Raw genomic sequence first — 19,935 nt, forward strand, 5'->3', positions numbered from 1 at the left:
TGCCTCAATTTCAAGACACTTAGGTCTGAATTGCAAAGTCTATGCCGTCAGAGATATCTCCTGCAAGAAGCCAGCTAGGAGCAAGGATCCAGCATGGAAATATGCTTATTGGCCTGATCTGCAGGACAAATTGACACTCCAATGTACTTTGTATAGTATATAGTACTCCCTCCGTCCCATAATCTAAGACGTTTTTGACTAATGCGAAAAAAACGTCCTACATTATGAGATGGAGGGAGTACATATCAACACTAGGTTTTAGTAATTGATTACTGCAAGGTGTGTGCTACAGTAGCATGTCGGCTAATGCAGCAGTAGTCTAGACTAAATCGATTAGTCTATGAGTCTCAACCTTAGAACGACCCGTTGAATCGTAAACGTTGGGCCAGAGACCACACGGTCGTGCCAGCCCCGCTCCCGCCTGGTAGGTAATGGTGGCTGATAACGTTGCCAGCAGGATCAAGTACTTCCTCAGCTTCTGTAGAAGCTCTGCTTCATCATTACCAGGCTGTGGCTCAGACTCCAGGACCATGAGCTCATAGAACCAATGCAAATCTCAACTAAGAATCTGAAGCCTGAAGATTGCCACGTTCATTTGTCATTCTTCGGACTCTGAATATGCCCATGTTCTGGTCCTTGTTATTATCTCCAGAAATTTAATACGGTGGGAAGAAAACAAACGGTGACATCAAATCCAGTGACAAATTTACTGCCAGAAAGAGTCAAAAGGATATTAGAAAATAGCTTTGGATTTAGCCACTAAGAAATGATAGTGCTTTGGTCGAAAAAATAAATCAAAGCAAAGAAACTGATATTGTTTCCATTTGGTTATTCCTAGTCAATTCCAACTTTGTGTAAGTTTTTCTTTTGCAATCAAAGTTTTGTGTAACCGTTTCAATTAAAGTATCTCTTGCAGTAGACCAGCATTTTATTTAGGACAATAAAACCGAGCTCCTTCCCAGCCCTCTATTTTGCATTCTTACAATCCTTGGCCGCCGAGTCACAATTCTATTCTTGCCTGGGCCATCTGTGTGCAATTTCGTGGGCTAGCTGTCCTAGAGGGCAGCTACTCTGGTGGAAAATTTGAAGCAAGCTGGTTGATCGGGCCTCTCTTCACCGCAGCCAGTCCGTTTCTGCGGCACCCCATTTAGCGTCATGAGAATCTGTTTGGGCAGTGTACAGCCGACCGAGCAACTCAGCCCATCAGGTTCTCCTGCTCTGCGCGGGAGAGAAAAAAAATCCAACCTTTATGAGCGATCCGGCTCCTCTGATGTGCCTCATGGCACAGCGGAACTGCCGTACATGTTTATATATGCCGCTAATAATTCCTTGCCCAGGCATCCAATGGGGTCTGCATGTTTAATCACAGAACTGATGGATACATAAGAAAAATCATTAGCCAATCATAATACTGCCCCATCCATTACTCTCGCGTGCTGTGTCGCTGGTTCGGACGTTTATCTGAAAATCCAGACGTCTAAATGAAAAGGCACAAGTGTATACTGGACAAGCAAAACAAGGGAAGGTACTCTGAATTTACTGATCGGTGCGGCAGTAGCAGCCATGAGCTAGGAAGACCTACTTCTCGAAGACAAAAGGGACCAGTCTAGGAGTATATTGGCCCTAGTAATTGGCCGTGGTGCCTCGGAATGCATCTGCTCTTTTTCAGATCAGTCTGGTTCATCTACCTGCAGACTAATGCATTTAGAAAAGGGACCAACAATGTATATTGACTCCTGAAAAATGATGGATATGTTTCTGATTAAAAGGATGAGATGACACTGGTTCAGGTGTAACTGAAAAGGAATAGCCAGGTACATACTGATTACTGGACAAAGAAATTCGTACCATGCGCACATAATAATATCACCGCGCTACTCTAAATCCCAAAAGGCCCAAACACTGAAGCAACATGAAACGGGTGTATATTTCAGTTAACTATATATGCGGACTTCACCACTCATCTAAATCATGAGCACTTTATTTGACAATGATAAAATAAGTCTTGATCATCCTACAGTATTATCAGATCAGCTCCCAGAAAGAAATCATACTCTTTACACAAGTGACAGACAGACACAGATATACGTACTACCATTGGATTAGCAGTGAGTGGAATATTTATTTTGCAGGACAAACAAAGACGACAATCATAGACATCCCTGACAAAAACTCCTTGGACAAGGCCAGCACTACCAGTGGGTCCAGCAATCAAATCTTGATGGGAACGAGCATGGATTGAACCTTTGCGCTCTCTGGAGCAACAACTCCTCCAGGTAACAACATATATACTCCATTTCTATAGCTAGCTTCCGTATTAGTACTCCTCGTTTTGTATTCTAGTCGATGCATGCACACATCACATCAAAGATCAACACGGCACCTAATCCTACACTAATATAATTCCTTCAGTTTTCAGTGCACCGGTCATGAACGGGTTTTTTTTTTGAAACGGAGGCAAAAGCTTTGCCTCATCACATTCATTAAGAAGAAGAGAATTGCCCGGTTGATTAACGGAAAATCGGGCGAGCACCGTTACAACAGTCCACACGGGGCGACCTGGCTACCCACATAGGAACGCACACACGTCGCCGAAGAGAGAACACCGTCTAGGCTGCAACCCGGTGTCATCGCCATCACACCTACACAAGGGCGACTCCGACTCCACCATCGATGACCATCAATATAGTCCTCACCGCAAGCAAACGCCAAGGCCCACGCCGGTCACTGCCACACAGTCAACCGCACGCGCCAACTACCAGGCAGTTCCGACTCTGTCGACGAGCATTATAGGAGAAAAGCACTGAGCCTGCGTCGAGCCAGCACCACAACCGACCACCCGCCTCGCGTCATCGTCGCCGCAAGGCCCCGCCTCAGCTGTTCCGACTCCGGGAAGACAAAGTGAGGCGCGGCAACCCCTCGAACACGCTGGATGAGACCGACTACCAAAACTCAACAGGAGACCAACTCCGCCCGAAGCCGCCATCGTAACCACACAATAAGTCGCGCCAACCACATCGCCAGTCAGGCACCTGCCGACCCCGATGTCGTGTGTGTCCAGCTCCAGGAAAGCACGAAGGAGATCGATGACCCTCAAGGTAACGCCCCCCAAGGGGGTAGCGACGTGGGAGGACGACGCCGTCACCCGACTCACTTTGGAGTCTTTGCCTTTCGCCCGATGGCCATGGTCCGAAGGTGCTGGACGAGGAGAGGTTCCACAACGCCCCGCCCCCCAAGGAGGAAAACGACGTCCACGGACGCCGTGTTGTCTAGGCTTTCGCCCGAAGCCACCTCGCCGAGCACCCCCACGCAACCGGCGATGCAGCACCACCGGTCCGCAAACCCGCTGTCCCACGCACCTCCTACGAGACGACAGCGCCACCGGTAACCGGACCTGGACTTCACCCTAGCTGGGAAGAATGTAAAGCCTTACGTCGGGTGATTTGTCGACTGGTTGGTAACAGAAGATATGTGAGCATCTAGAGATTAATTGGATGCATACTCGTGTGGCTCCCGCCCCATATGCATGTACGATCGAAGTGGAGGAGAGGGAACCAAAGCTAGAAGATGAGAAAGCAAAAGAGGCAGGCATGTGGCTGGGAAATTATAGAATAAGACGAGACCACCGTTGATCCACTCTAGGAACAAAGTGCAAAAGAGGCCTGGGAGGGAGAGACAAAGCATATCAAAGGCAGATAGCAGAAAATTTGCTGTGAATGATATACTTGCACTTTGATAAAGCACGGCACCAGGAGCATGATATCAAAGGGAGGGACAAGGTGCATGCAAGTGTGCGTGCGTGGTACAGAAAGAGATGGCTAGCGAAATGGCTAGCGAGATGTCTAGATAGGCTTTATCAAAGGCAGGGAGGACAGGAGCATGCAAGCTAGTTAGCTTGCCTGCTAGCCTAAAGGGCTCGCATCTATATGCATGTGTGCCCATCGACCGCTTCCTTCTGGTGCACAGCACACGCGATCGAGCTTGAAGAGTGTGTGTATGCGTGCATGCTGCCTGATGAGACAGAATCTCATATTTTTGTTATGCCACAAGGATTTCAGGTATAAAGTTGAGATGCTTATGTACGTACATATATGCGCGCATGTGTACTGTATGTATGGACCATGCAAGCATGTATGATGGATCGACCTCTCTCTCTCTCTCTCTCTCTCTCTGCTAGCTATATAGCTGTTAGGTTGGAATCGATACCTTCCTGGTCTGGATATCGATAATTGGTGCAAATATACCTTCCTGGTCTGAATATCATTGGTACCATGTATGATGGATCGAGCACTCTTTCTCTCTGCTAGCTATATATCTCCTAGCTAGCTAGCTGATAGGTTGGAATCGATACCTTCCTGGTCTGGATATCCATCATTGGTGCAAATATACTTTCTTGGTCTGAATATCATTGGTGCAAATCTGGCTGGCTAAAGTGAATCAGTAAAGGAATGTTATCAAACAACAAAAGGAATGATATCAACAAAACAAAAATTAACCTGAAAGATCGTAGATCTTTCATGCCACTCAGTGCATCCACACAAGATCAACATGCTCAAATCAAGTTAATCTGAAGAAAATTCTAAATTATACATGATGATCACTACATCCAAACAAAAATAACTAGGGGATAGTCAAGAACTATGATAATTTCACTAGGTTAACAGCGTCAAGAAAATTACGTACGACTAGAATAAAAGTTGCCGATGTGTTTAAGTTGCAAGTACTATATACGGCCTTGATAATAAGAAATGTCTAATTTATTTTCAATGCAGGAAATTTGGTCATAGCAAAAAAACTAAAATATCAATATCAGCAAAATACCATGCTGACAAAAGAATGTTTATACAACAATTGACAAAACTGCAGATCACAAGCTCACAAGAAATGAGAGAGCACATGGTGTCCACCTTCTGCTCGGACCACTACCCTCTCATTATTCTCTCAAACGCCAAGTCTACACGTGTACCGTGTGAGATTCTAGTTCAAGAGCTTCTGACTGGAATTTCCGGGTGCCTCAAGACGGTGCAGTTAGTTTGGACTAGGTAACATGCACGTACACAGCCTCACGACTCGTCGCCTGACTGATTCGGCTGGAACACAACACACACATAAGATATGTTTGCCTCAACCCGTTGGCTTGCATTTGTGTTGTGATTGATCAAGGGATTTTAGTACATTTTGTTAGTGACTCCGATTAATGCAAGTCTGATGTACCTATCTGCCTGTGTTGGTGTGGGCTAGAACAAGTGGCTTTACTATTGTGGTTTGTATCTGTTGGAGTATATATATGTTCTCTGGTAGATGAGAATCCAAAACAGATAGCGCTATAGACGAGCATTTATATGGTTCACTTTGTTCTCCTGTAGATGATCATGTAGTCGATTCACTTTGTTTTCCTGTAGATAGCATCTTGACGATTGACACTTTTCTTCTTTGGATGAGCATCTAAACGACTAGATAGCTATACATGTGTACACTCCAACACAATGAGTGTTTTCACTTTGTTCTCTTGTATCTACAACCAGTGGTAGGAGTAAGCGCCCTTGAGAGAGTATGGTCCGTATCACTGTCCGTTTTACATGACCCCTCTCCCTGGCAAAAAGAAAACTAATGAAGAGAAATACACAACTTTACCAACACCACGTGGCCAGAGCTTTGGGCACGTATCCACCAGGCAATGTTAGAGATATGACAGGCAAAGCGAATCGACGAAGAACGAAAGCAATCACAGAAGGGACACAAGGATTTAACGTGGAAAACCCCTCCAACACGAAGGGGAAAAAACCACGGGCACCGGCCAGCAAATCTTCACTATATCGGAAGAGGTTACAAACGTCGGAATTTACAGCAGATTAACTTATCCCGTGTAACGGCTTGCAAGAGGTATATATGACAGCGGTGACCTCAATACTGATCCGTACTGCACATTACTACAAGCCCAGACTCGTCTAAGACATGGTCACATGAATGGCAAACACAACTGTAGCAGGTGCAGCAAAGCGAGCCCCACCACCATCTGATTAGACATACCACCATCTGGTTAGACAGACGGAGGAACCAAGTGATCTCCAGCGGCAACATGATCCACCTGATTACAATAAGAAAATGATCAAATGTTAACTACTCCCTATATATATATCGTGGTACAATGAAAATTTGTATGCCAAGCATCATATGCTGCTAAGTAAGATGAGGCGACGGGGCTTAGGGACTGTGATCATAGTAACTTACCAACAAATGAAAAAAAAATGATGCAGAAAGCACAGGGTGCGATTACAATGGTGGGTAGAAGTATGATGATACAGAGAAGCCAAGGAAGAGACGTCCAATGGTGGCTTACAGTACCTTGCGATATCCTCGACGCCAGCATGCTGCCGCCCACCACTGCAAATGACGTGCACATGGTGTGCCTGAAGGTTGCATCATTCTTGTGGGTAGCTAGCTGCATTTGGAAACATGCTATTGGTTAAAATGGATTTTTGCTTGACCACAGACAAGTTGAGAATTTGATTGCTTAAGGGAAATTAGTCATACCGCAATTGTGGCTATCGATCTGACTTCGGTCGCCCCACTCAGCCAGGAAGGTCAACAGAAATGACTGATCATAAAAAAGGAGTCATGCATAAAGCCCTTGATAGAAATCAAACTCATTGCAGCATCACTGAAACTAAATACGGAGTACTTTATCAAGCATCGTATATGGACAGTTGGCATGAACAGAAATATACCATGCAAGACTAAAAAGGTAATTGTAAAAATTCTCAATCCTATATGATTACATCCCAAATGAGATGGTATAAAACCTAGTTTTTTTTTTGTGAAAGAGAAAAATAGTTATCAAGCAAGACACATTAAATCATAAATGAGAAAGGGACGGGAAATGTACCTCTAAGAAAATAGGAGTACGGAACCTTGAGAAGATGTGTCTGAATGTTGATTTCCCTTGACCTGCTTCCAGCTTTCCTGTACCTGCATATTTCAAACATTTAAAAATTATAAGGTGTTCAAATTACCACACCAAAAAACTAAAAGAACAGGTTCGAGGTAACAGGGATGCTAGAACAGTCCAGTTGATCCTAAAACTGCTATTGACACAAAAAGGAAGGGTGTATGTACATGAATTGATCTATATGCTTCAGCAGTTGGATTCAGTATTTCAAGAAATAGAATCACAATCCAAACAGATGTTATATGATTATCAGTTTATGTGGTAAAACAAACAAGACTAAGCTAATTCTCTGCTTTGGAGAAGAACCATGTAAGAAAATGCACATACTTCTTCTATTTCCTTGTTCTGTGATGCCCTATAATCTGATCTCCAAACAATGTAAAGCAGTCGCAGTCCAAAGAACGCGTAAAGGACTGAAGCACAAACACAAAAGGAGGATGTTAAGTATTAGACGAACTGGTGAATTAACTGCCTGCTAGTGCTATAAAATTGGCAAAACATGCATATTTCACGAAATACCTTACTTGAGATTTAAAGAATATATATGTGTAATCAACGATGTATTATAAGCATGATAAGACCGATGGAAGCTCATGTGAAGTTGGTGTGGTTGGTGTGGTCGAATCTCCTTAGATGAACTCACGTGAAGTTGGTGTGGTCGAGTCTCCCTAGATGTATCACTAATTTTGCACTAGTCCTTCCATGAAAAAGGCGAAGAAGAGTTTAGTCAACAGTCGTGCACAAATTCGGGAATCCAGTTTTGAACAGCCTCACTGGCACTGGCAAACTTCCATAGTGACTAAATGGACTGGGAAAATAAATCAACACGTGGACTGGGGAAAGGCATTTATCTATAATTATGATATTACAGGAATTTGCACAGCTTGTATTTGTACAGAGGCACTAATTCTGAAGGATTCTAGCAAATGCAGGTGCAAGTATCAAACCTTTGAACTTGTATCTGATAATATGTCAAAACTGTATCATTTGGTTTTTGTATAATGTTGGACATCTAATGCATATTTCATGTACTTGCACAGATCAATGTTTAGGGAGTCGATGTTAAAACGTTTACCAATGCTTTTGGAACAGTTATGGTCATATTGTGCCATTACATCTCATGTTTTGACCAATATTCTCCAATGTCCCGGATGTCCATGCACAACAATACAAATCTACTACTCCTAAAACCTCAGACGAGCTTGAATAATCACTATCATGGACATCAAGCAAACATTCAGATAAGTCAATACCAGTTGCTGCGCTGTTAGTGTGCTTCGTCGATATCAAGTTCGGAACGATCCTGCCATGCCCAGCTGATAGTACCTAAAACAGCACAGAACGCATCAGGAGTAATTGAGACTGAACCACCGATCGTGTTCTGCCAAACAAACAGATGCTGCAGTTTCACCCACCCTCATGACAACCAGTGCCGACAGCCCACCGGAGAGCACCGTCGACTTGGGTGACGCATCGCCGTGACGGCTGCAGTGATGAACGTCTCGTCGTGAATCTTTACCCAGCAAGGCATGAACAAGCAGCAACCGGTAATAAGAACATTTACTGTGTATTCATTCATACTAGGCCTGTTCGGAGGCCCTCCGACTCCGCAGCTCCACTCCCGGAGTTGGTGAAGCAGCAGCTAAAAATTACGAAGCAGGGGAAAAGGTGCTCTGCAGATCCTTAGATTTTAGGGAGCTGGAGGATCACCGAACAGCTCCTTAGACAGGAAAGCAGATTCAGAAACACTGTAGTTGTAGCATTTGTATCCGAGAAATGGCAGCTCACCTCGCTGACGAGAATCATGGAGAGGCTGGCGAAGAAGGTGTCGAAGAGGCCCAGCAACTCGGACGTAAGACGCCGCGCGTGCCGTGTGGACGAACATCTGGGAAGCAGCGGAACAGGCGGGGGAGGCTTTCGTGTGAGACCAACAGCAACCCAGCTCCCAAAACCAGGGCTAAGACGAGACATGCGACGGGCGCAGCGACCTTTGATGCGACGGTCGAGGCGGTGCGTGGTGGTGGTGTTACCGGCGGCGCCATCGTGCATTCGTGCGCACAAACTGAAGAGAGGAAAACAAAATCAGCCACACGCCCGGAGTCAGAGGGGAGCTGGGTGGCCGGCAAACGGCCGACTTAATAACATGAATAAACGACGAATGATACAGATGCGATAAGTTAGTCCGGCTAGACAACCAACGTACTGACAAATGTGACTGCCTACAACGACAACACTGAGTTCAATACGAGTGATATAGAGCTGACCGTACCTTAATTACTCTAGATCGACTGCTGGAGTTGCAGCAAAATGACGAGCGTACTACTGACTCGCGCCGGACGCCATACTGACTGACTGCTGGAGGTGCCCCTCTCAGACCCACTCCTGCGAGGTATCCGGTCGAGGCGCATGAGCTCCGTAATGACGAGCATCATGGACGGCCGCAGCTGCGCTTCAGGACTCGTGCATGATGCACCAAGTTTCAGCTAAGCGAGCCACATCATCTGGTTAGATAGAGGGAGGCGCCAAGTGATCTCCAACGGCAACATGATCCACCTGATTACAATAAGAAAACGATCAAATGTTAACTACTCTTTCTAACGTTATACTAGTATAAAAAAAGAACATGAATGAATGTCGAATGATAGGCAATACAAGTGCGATAAATTTGTCCGGTTAGACAACATATGAGTGATATAAAGCTGACCGTACCTACCCTAAAAAACAGATGACCGTACCTTAATTACTCTTGGTCTTTTTATGCGCTGCAGAGTCGCGCCGGCCGTCATCATACTGACTGCTGGAGGTCTCACCCTTGGACCAGCTCCTCCGCAACATGGACTCAGCCCCAGCCTGTGTCTTCCGCAACATGGACTCAGCCCCAGCCTGTGTCTTCATAAGCTGGGTACGGACATCCTCCATGGACGGCCGCATATCCGCCCGAGGACTCGTGCAGAATACACCGAGTTTCAGCACCACAATGATATCTTCCAAGTGGGCCGAGCCACGGATACGCTGGTCGATTTTGTCTTTGATTGAGGAGGGGCTATCCTGTAATATCCTCCATGCCCATTCAGCCAAACCTTCAGATTCTTCAACGCCTTTGGCAACCAGGCCGGTTGTCAGCTCTAGCAGAACGACACCAAAACTATAGACGTCAGTCTTCTGGCTCGTCCTTCCGTTGACCCAATATTCTGTAAAATTTGCATTTAGTTAGTGTTCAATGAAAATGTTTGAGATGCCTTACTGGATTTGAGATTCTCACCGGGGGCAATGTATCCGGGTGTCCCATCACGATGTTCTGAAATGTGGGAGGACTGGCCTGGGTTGATAACTGTTCGTGCAAGCCCAAAGTCTGCGATCTTGGCATGGAAGTCTCGGTCAAGCAAAATGTTGGCTGACTTGATGTCCCGATGGATAATAGCCTGCCCGCACTTTTGGTGGATGTAGTGGAGGCCGTTGGCTGCATCAATAGCGATGGCTAGCCTCCTCGGCCAACTCAATTGTTCAGTGTCGCCGTCGCCCTTGCGGCCGTGCAGCCAGTCGTCGAGGCTACCGTTTTCCATGTACTCGTAGACAAGCAGCTTGGTATCTTGACTCGAGATGCTGCAGAGCAGCTTGATGACATTATTATGGTTGATGCTGCCCAATGTCTTAACCTCCGAGTCGAACTGCATGCCGTCCAGCCTTTCGGGGTCGATCTTCTTGACAGCTACTATTCTGTTGTTGCTGGAACCATCAAGGCTAGGAAGGTGGACACGATACACCTTCCCAGACCCGCCTTTGCCGATAGCATTCTCTTCAGATATGTTGCTAAGCACGTCGGATTCCGTGAAGCCCAGATCAGGTGTGAATGTTGACATTTTCCAATCTGTCACCACTTCTTCCACCACTTCTGTCTTCTTCCGGCGTCGGAAGAACAACCATATGACAATGATGCAAGCGATGACTGCAGTCAGACCAAGCACTAACCAGATTATCAGGTGGGCGCCTCTGTGGCATTTGTGGAGATGTATCCTCGAGCCCCACTTGGCACAAAGCCCAGGATTTCCAAGGAAGCTGTAGTTATAATTTACAGTTTGCAGAGGGAGGGGCACTTCCCCATGGAGGTGGTTAAATGAAAGATTGAGGGAATTAATTGGATGGTTGCCGAAGTCAGGTGGAATATTGCCTGTTAGCTCGTTGCTGGACAAATCAAGCAGTGTCAGTGATAAAATACTCCCAATGCTAGCTGGTGGTATTGCACCTGATATATGATTGTTGCTGAGGTCAAGTGATTTGAGATTCTGTAACAATACTATTGATGGTGGTATTGATCCAGATATGTTGTTCCCACTTATTGACAAATCGGAAAGCCTGTGGAGATTGCTTAGGTTAAGTGGTAGCTTTCCCGACAGTTGGTTATTTTGTGCCATCAAAACCAATAGCCCAGTCGCAAATGTTGGGATCGGGCCGGAGAAGTGGTTGTTCTGCATCTCAATTCGAGAGATATTCGAAGAGATTTTTTCCGACATAGTACCAATGAAGTCATTGTCCGATATTAATATTCTATGCACCAACGGCAATAACCATATATTCACTGGAAACTCTCCTGAGAAGTTGTTATTCTCGAGCATAATGTTTTTCAACGATAGGCAGTTGCCAATGCTTGCTGGGAGCTCGCCCGAGAAGCTGTTGTTAGAAACTACTATGTTGAATAGTTTCCTATTGGCACATAACTGTTCCGGTAGTAAGCCAGACAAGTTGTTATTGTAGACCTCAAAATTCTCAAGCGGTGAGTGCTTCCCAAGTTCTGGTGGCACCTCACCTGAGAGAATATTGTCAAACAACTGGAAGAAACGGAGGTTAGGAAGGAAGCCAATGCTTCTCGGTATGGGCCCTGTAAACTCATTGTGGTATAGGATGATATCTGTTATTTTCTTGAGAGTCCCAAAGTCTTCTGGTATGCAACCAGTGAGTTTGTTCGATGACAAGTCTATCTCAATCAAATTCACTGCAGTGATGTTGCACGGCAGCTCCCCCGTGAGTCTGTTGTCATACAAGTATAGGAACTCGAGCTTCTGGTGCTGCCAGATCCAGACAGGGATCGAACCGCTAAGCTTGTTTCCCCACAGGTCCAATGTGGTTAGTTCCTTTAGGCTTGAGAATGCCTCTGGAATCTCACCGGTGAAGCCATTTGTGTCAAGAAGCAGGTTCTGGAGTGCCGAAAGCTCGGCAATCGCCATTGGGAGAACACCACTGAAGTTGTTGTTAGTCAGGTTCAGGTGCTTCAAAGATGGTGCTAGCCGGCTAATATCTTGAGGAAGCACTCCATGGAAGCAATTGTTTGAGAGATCAAGGTACCGAAGCCAGGAGCAGGCATAGAGTGTGATGCCGGGGAATCTCGCGGTGAGCTTGTTGTATGAAAAATCAAGGTGAATCAGGTACTTAAGGTTGCACATAGACGGAGGAATGTTGCCGGTAAGGTTTAAACGCTTGAAGGAAAGCCCCGTAACTAGGCCTCCACCGCGTGCCATGCAACTGACACCAGGCCAGCTGCAATGGTCAGTTGTATCCCACGACGCAAGCTGCGGGGGATTGCCCCACTCTTTCTTGATAGCCAGGAGCGTCTTATGCTCTTTGGTGGTGATTCGGGAGTTGGCTTCACCGGCGAGGAGGAGAACGACAACGAGGAAGTGGAGGAAATAAGTCTTAATCCCCAAACTTGATCTCACAGACCTAGGAGCGCATCGGCGCATATCAACAATGGCGAGAGGGCGAGTAACGGTAGGGATCAACAGTGACAGGAGGGTGAGCAGCAACGTGGCGGTACGACAACGGGCGAGCAGTAGCGCGGTGGAGGTGAGCAGCGGCACGATGAAGGCGAGTAGCAGCGGAGACGGATGGTGGAGGTTAGCAACGTTGCAGAGTGGTTGTGACCAGGGAGCAAGAGGATGTTGGCCGCCGCCGCCGATAAAGCAACAATGTGACAAAAGGGAAGGAGCTGGGCTGGTCACGACAGGGAGGGGATGGGGGCCCGATTGAATTGGATCATCCTGGTTGAGAGTAGTGGTGTCCGTCTCCTGGAGGTACAACATGAGCTCGCGCGGCTCGATCGCCGGCATGCTTGTGATGTACGTGATTGTGTCCTTCCGAGGCTCTGCAACACATTCCAAATATTTGGATCTTCAAAATTGATGGTATGATGACAAACCATTTGCAGCAACCACCAATTTACATTACTTAGCGAAAGCAGTAGTGACGCTCTATCGTTTGATAATAAAGCATTTTTTTATGTATTTAATAATACTGCAGTTTTTTAGATTACCACAATTTTAATTACAGTGAACTGTTTGGCAATCACTAAAAACTGTGGTTTCAATACTGTAGTATTTTAAAAACCACGCGTTTTTCTTTGCATTAAAAAAAGAACCTCAGAATTCCTTTTTTAAAACAGGGCACACTGGAAAACCGACTTGACACGCATATTATGTGCCTCGTCTCTCGACGCCCATCCAGGTACAACTATCGACGGTGACATGCTCATCCCAGATGGCACACATTCCAGGGCACCAGATGCAGCAGCACAAATTAATTTTCTTAATTCTTCTATCTTAGTTCTAAATTTTTGCTTCTAAAATTTAATAACCAATTTTATAAAATTATATTATTGTTGTTATTTCGTGTGCAGTTCTTATGAAAACTGAATTATTGATATTCCTTCATTACTTACTTTGGATTATGCATATACTGATACAACCATGTTCCCTTATCAGCATAATTAGAGAGCTATCGCTTATATTTCTGAAATAGACTTATCTTTTTTCGCCTATAAAGTTGTATCCACAATGATTTTTTTTGTGAACTGTCCGATTCTTCTACACATTGGCGTGGATATTCAAGCTCATACAGTGAACAAATGTGGCATATTTAATACTCCCTCTGTAAACTATTATAAGAGTGTTTAGATTATTAAAATAATGTTTTAAATGCTCTTATATTAGTTTACGGAGGGACTACATCTTTGTGCTAAGCAGGGCTCTAGTACTAGGAGAAGGTGCCTTTGGATCAACTTTGTTCCTCTTTTCTTAGCTGAATGTCTGCAGAGCGATTGTAATCCTGCTTGATGATTAATGAAAGCTCTTTATTCACATTTTTTAATGATATAGTCATATTTATTTATCAGTGAAAAGCAATGTAGCGGTCGACAATATAATGCTGCATTAGTTGTGATTTCATTAATTTTCACCCTCTTGTGGCTGTAGACAATGTATGAGTATGTATTTATGGGGGGGTGTATATGTGTCTATGTATTGTCCATACCAGGTATTTAAAAAAATATATGTTTGTACCTTTTTATGTGAAATATATTTTTCTCCTTGCACAGTTGCACTGCCACTTGATTCATTTTTCTAGCATGCCTCATGGTAGCACACAGTAGGCTTGCCTTTAACCCCCTTTATATCATGCATGTATACGTGCATGCTTAGCTAGGTGCAAATTCTTGTTTTCCTTACCTTTTTGTTTTCTTTTCTCATGCACGTTTGTATGAGAAGCGACTATGATTTTTCGTTTGTGAAAATAGATTATGGATGTCATCGGCTTTGATGTCATGGATGCGTATTGGAACCGGATTGCTCCTGGTTATCTACTTGTACGTGGCATGTAGAAGTTCCTCCTGGTTTACTATTTGTACTTGTATGTATCTCTGTAACTTAATATAGGATGTTTTTTTTAGGTAATGACAGTGTCAGAAACGTCTTATGTAGGAGTATTTCATAAGAACGTAGGCTGAGCTTAGGCCAGAATCTGAATTCTGTTATATTATAACCAGATATATCAGTTTAATTTTTTTAGCCGATACCAGTTTAATTAATCAATTTATGATCTGTGTGCCGAGCAAAAAATAATAATTTGTTACCACATGTGTGCACGTACATGGCCATGACTTTTCTGCTAGTCTTTTTATTACGTGATGACTCTCGCTTGCCTAGCCCAAATAATATTTTTCTTTTGCTGCGACTATTTTTTAATTAATCCGATGCCCGCATGTCTTACTAATTACTCGAGTATGTTATTTCTATGGTATCGTGCGCCTATATAGGATAAAATATTTGTTGTTTTGAAATATACTTTGGATTTTATAATACTTTTCTATCAATCAAACATAGCTTAAACATCCATGCACGAACAGCAAAAAAGTAAAAAAGTTTATTAGTGCGTGTGCCCTGTTTAAGTTTGTGGATGCGATGCATGCATGGTTGTTCAGTTTGCCATACGCGTGTGTGTTTGCCACTGTTAACAAACGGCTAACTGCTAATTGACATTACATATAAGCTCTAGCCAAACGGGTTTACTTTTGAGCAATGCTATTCTACAAAAAGGATGTTTGTTTACCGTTGCATCTGAAGTGTCCGTTCTTGGTGAGCAGGTGGACGCGGTGGTAGAGGTTGAAGATGAGCGCGGGCTCCGTCGCGTAAGTGATGCCCAACTTCCTGGCCGCCGTCACCGGCAACACGAAGAAGGTGCCAGTGACAAGGCACCTCGCGGCCGGGTCGGCGACGACGCGGCCGAGCAGCTCGTCGACGTGTCCGGAGAGCTCGTGGCGCAGCGAGCCCATGAACTCGTCGTGCTGCAGCGACCGGTCGAACCCCACGGCGACGGGCCTCCGTGTGAGGCAGAAGTACGCGGGCAGAAGGATGCGGCAACTGGAGATGAGGTCTAGAGCGAAGTCCTCTGAACCAGCGTCGAGTGTGACGTTGGCCCGGAGCAGGCCGCGCGGGAAGCCACGGCTGCGGAGCTCGTCGTACACGGTGGAGGTGGGGCTGGCGGCGTCGGAGCGGGCGAGCGGGAAGAGGAGGGCCGCCGCGAGTTGCACAAGGACGGATTGGGATGGTTTCGCCATTGTGGAGAGACGTTTAACGATGGAAGACTACAGTTGAGTCGAAAGAGGTGGCTGGTGTATAGCTTTTATAGAGGGCTTGGGCACATCGTACGTACTAGGGCAGTTTTGTCAATTCTCATCCCTTCATGAAGCTCATGCAATCGATGAACCAATCAGCGGCCACCACATCATATATCGCTGCTGGGCTGCTTCCCTCACCTGTCACCGCGTCATATCTCGCTCGTTGGCAGCTCCCCTCGCTGCAACGATTCTCCTTTGCATTATCCTGCCGCTCCCGACTGTTAGAATATAGAGATATTGTTGTAATCTCAACCTCCTCATCCATCTACTCTATCTCCTATTCTATTCAAACTTTTGTATTTATCCCTTGCACAACAAGGCAACCTATCAATATAAACCAACGCGGTTCCCCTCGAGGGAGTATGAACGCTTCATCATCTAACATGGTAATCAGAGCCCCTCTTTCACACATCTAGCCACAAACCAGAAACAATCAAACCCAGGTCACACCCACGATCGGCGCCATGACTTCCTCAGCCAGCATCGCCTTGAACCTCGGTTCACCTCCATCAGAAAAGCTTGCGAGAGGGAACTTCATCCTCTGGAAGACGGAGGTCCTCCCAGCCCTGCGAGGAGCGCAGGTTACTGGACTCCTGGACAACTCCGACGCCGCTCCGCCCAAAATGGTGGAAGTCACCAAGGCGGACAAAACCACGGCCCAAGAGCCGAATCCTCTGTATGGATCATGGATCGCCAAAGATCAACAGGTTCTGTCATATCTACTCAACTCCATGTCTCCTGAGATCCTTGCACAGGTCGTCGGGAGGGACTCCACCTTCGATCTCTGGACAACAATCAACAACCTCTTCGCTTCACAATCGCAATCTCGGATCACCAACCTGAGAATTGCGATCACCAACACCAAGAAAGGCACTATGTCTAGCTCAGCGTACATGGCGGAGATGAAGAGTCTTGGGGATGAACTACCTGCTGCTGGTCGCCCCGTTTCTGATCCAGAGATGGTGGACTACATACTTGCAGGTCTGGACCGTGACTACGACTCTGTGGTAGCGGCAATCGGCGCTGTCAAGAACATCATCACCGCCGATGATCTGTTCGCCCAGATCTTTGCCTTTGATCAAAGGATGGAGATGTTGGGCGACTCACCTTCAGGAGGGTTCCATACTTCTGCCAATGCGGTCTACAGAGGCCGTGGCTCGTCCCGCGGCAGATCCCATCGCGGGCGAGGAGGAAGGGGGCGCGGCCGTAGCAATGACCGCGGTGACCGCCAACCCTCTCCCTCCAATGGCGGTTTCAGAGGACGCCCTCGGCAGCAGCAACAACAGCAGGTGCGTGATCAGCAACACGACTTCCCAGAGTGTCAGATTTTCCTCAAGCATCATCCAGGGGGTGCACGTGTTTGCTGGTGGCGATATGAAGAGAATGACCAGGAAGAAAAGGAGGCGCATGCAGTCTCCTATGGTGTTGACACAAATTGGTATGCCGACAGTGCAGCAACCAATCATATTACAGGTGAACTTGACAAGCTGACCATGCAGGAAACGTACAATGGTGGTGACCAAATTCGCACGGCAAATGGATCTGGTATGAATAGTTCTCATATTGGTAGTTCAATTGTTAAAAACCCCATGAAAAACTTGCACCTGAAAGATGTTTTGCATGTCCCAGAAACTTCCAAAAATCTTGTTTCCGTCCATCGTTTCACTCTTGATAACAATGTTCTCATAGAATTCATCCCTATTTTTTCTTGGTCAAGGACTTGGCAACAAGGAGAATCATTCTTAGAGGACGGTGCGTAGGAGGTCTCTACCCACTCATATCATCTTCGTCTTCATGGTCAGATAAACAGGCAAACATTGTCACCAAGCCTTCTTCATCAAGGTGGCACAGTCGTTTGGGTCATCCATCTTCAGTTATAGTTAAATATATTCTTAGCAAAAATAAACTCTCTTATGAGCCTAGTGTTGAGTCAGTTTGTGATCCGTGTCAACAAGCTAAAAATCATCAATTACCTTATTCTATTTCTCTTAGTGTGTCTACTTCTCCATTACAACTCATCTTCTCAGATGTATGGGGACCAGCCCCCACTTCCGTTGGAAGATTCTCTTACTATGTTAGCTTCATTGATGATTATAGTAAATTTACTTGGATTTACTTGCTGAAAAAAAGATCTGATGTATTCCAAGTCTTTATCAACTTTCAAAAGCTTGTTGAACGCAAACTGAACTCCAAAATCATTGCTATGCAAACCGACTGGGTTGGTGAGTATGAAAAGTTAAATGCCTTCTTTCAAAAACTTGGCATATCACATCATGTATCCTGTCCTCATGCGCACCAACAGAATGGCTCTGCTGAGAGGAAACATCGTCACATTGTTGACATGGGACTTGCCCTACTAGCAAATGCATCCATGCCACTCAAATTTTGGGATGAAGCCTTTTTAACTTCCACATATCTCATCAACTTACTTCCACGCAAGGTTATCAAATTTGAAACTCCTCTGACACGTCTCCTTGGTGTTACACCTAACTACCCTTCTCTTCGTGTCTTTGGGTGTGCATGTTGGCCCAATCTCAGACCATACAACACACGCAAACTTGCTTTCCGCTCTAAACAATGTGCCTTTTTAGGCTATAGCCCTATGCATAAAGGGGTTAAATGTCTTGATATTCCTACTGGTAGGGTCTACATATCTAGGGATGTTGTTTTTGATGAGTCCGTATTTCCCTTTGCTTCACTTCATCCCAATGCTGGTCAACTTCTTCGCCAAGAAATCCTTCTCCTTCCTACACATCTTCGGTCTTTTGATCATGGGGGTGATAATTGTACTAATCAATATGATGATATTACTGCCGGTACTGGTCCTACTCTTATGCTTGTGCAGGTTCCTGGTGAAAACGGCGCTCAAAATGATCAAAACGATCTTATATTTCATGCGGCACAAGAAGACGAGCCTGGCACGGACCACGAGGACGATTCAGCGGCGCCTGGCACACCTGCACGCGCGCCGTCCTTGGATCGCGCGGCAGAATCCGCCTCGGATCGGGCTCCCACCAGCGGCAGTTCCAGCCAACCCCGCGACACCACGTCGATGACAGGCGGGGACAGCAGCGGGACAGGATCCCCCTCGCCCCGCGTGCGCATGCAGTCGCGGTTGGGGGGCGGATCCTTCGTGCCGCGCCGCGCGACTACTCCAAGTACGCCTGTAGGATCGACGGCCTCACCGATGGCCACAGGATCCCCTGTGCAAACCGCAATAGCACATGACTCTTCTGGATCGGCTGTGGCGAGTGCACCTGCAGTCCAATCTGTGGCATCTCCAAAAATCATGACTAGACTACAAAAAGGTATACGAAATCCAAAAATAAGAACGGATGGGACTATACCATATGGCATGTTATGTATTTCAGGAGAGCCAACAAGCGTGAGCAGTGCGCTTGATGATCCCAAATGGAAGAAGGCAATGGATGAAGAATATTCCGCGCTTATGAAAAATAAAACATGGCATCTTGTACCAAATCAGAAAGGTAAAAATATAATTGATTGCAAATGGGTATATAGAGTTAAAAAGAAGGCAGATGGCTCCATTGACAGGTATAAGGCACGTCTAGTTACAAAAGGTTTCAAGCAACCTTATGGTATTGATTATGAGGACACTTTCAGTCCTGTTGTGAAAGCTGCAACTATCAGACTTGTACTGGCCTTTGCTGTGTCCAAAGGATGGAGCCTAAGACAACTAGATGTACAGAACGCATTTTTGCATGGTGTTCTGGAAGAGGAAGTGTTCATGAGACAGCCACCTGGGTATGAAAGTAAGAAACTTCCACACTTTGTTTGCAAACTTGATAAAGCACTTTATGGCTTGAAACAAGCACCTAGAGCATGGTATTCTAGACTGAGCTTGCAATTGTAATCTCTTGGCTGTATTGCTTCAAAGGCTGACACATCCTTGTTTATTTATAACAAGGCAGGAGTGGTCATTTTCTTGCTTATATATGTTGATGATATTATAGTTGCAAGTTCTTCACAAAATGCCACCAATGCTCTTCTCCATGACCTAAGCTCAGAATTTGCTTTAAAAGAC

The 19,935-nt window shown here is 45.6% G+C and overlaps 2 protein-coding genes and 1 long non-coding RNA gene across 3 annotated transcripts; 1 reads left to right on the plus strand and 2 right to left on the minus strand.

Moving 5' to 3' along the window:
* Nucleotides 1–2,132: 2,132 nt before the first annotated feature.
* LOC123411611 lies at nt 2,133–15,438 on the plus strand. Its single transcript, XR_006613291.1, has 3 exons — nt 2,133–2,276; nt 13,383–14,579; nt 15,357–15,438. It is a non-coding gene; the product is annotated as an uncharacterized LOC123411611 (long non-coding RNA).
* Nucleotides 5,782–9,311, minus strand: LOC123411610 (GDT1-like protein 4). Its single transcript, XM_045104574.1, has 9 exons — nt 9,219–9,311; nt 8,938–9,011; nt 8,738–8,834; nt 8,365–8,462; nt 8,203–8,275; nt 6,887–6,969; nt 6,535–6,598; nt 6,346–6,442; nt 5,782–6,088 (listed from the first exon to the last, which is right to left on the minus strand). The coding sequence occupies exons 2-8, from the start codon at nt 8,989–8,991 to the stop codon at nt 6,423–6,425; spliced, it is 489 nt and encodes a 162-aa protein (XP_044960509.1). The 5' UTR covers nt 8,992–9,011; nt 9,219–9,311; the 3' UTR covers nt 5,782–6,088; nt 6,346–6,422.
* LOC123411609 (receptor-like protein kinase 5) lies at nt 9,062–16,230 on the minus strand. Its single transcript, XM_045104573.1, has 4 exons — nt 15,323–16,230; nt 10,212–13,085; nt 9,685–10,140; nt 9,062–9,502 (listed from the first exon to the last, which is right to left on the minus strand). Exons 1-3 carry the CDS (start codon nt 15,828–15,830, stop codon nt 9,686–9,688), a joined length of 3,837 nt encoding a protein of 1,278 aa, XP_044960508.1. The 5' UTR covers nt 15,831–16,230; the 3' UTR covers nt 9,062–9,502; nt 9,685.
* Nucleotides 16,231–19,935: the final 3,705 nt, after the last annotated feature.

The sequence above is a fragment of the Hordeum vulgare genome, chromosome 7H (genome assembly GCF_904849725.1).
Source record: "Hordeum vulgare subsp. vulgare chromosome 7H, MorexV3_pseudomolecules_assembly, whole genome shotgun sequence".
NCBI classification, from domain to species: domain Eukaryota; kingdom Viridiplantae; phylum Streptophyta; class Magnoliopsida; order Poales; family Poaceae; genus Hordeum; species Hordeum vulgare.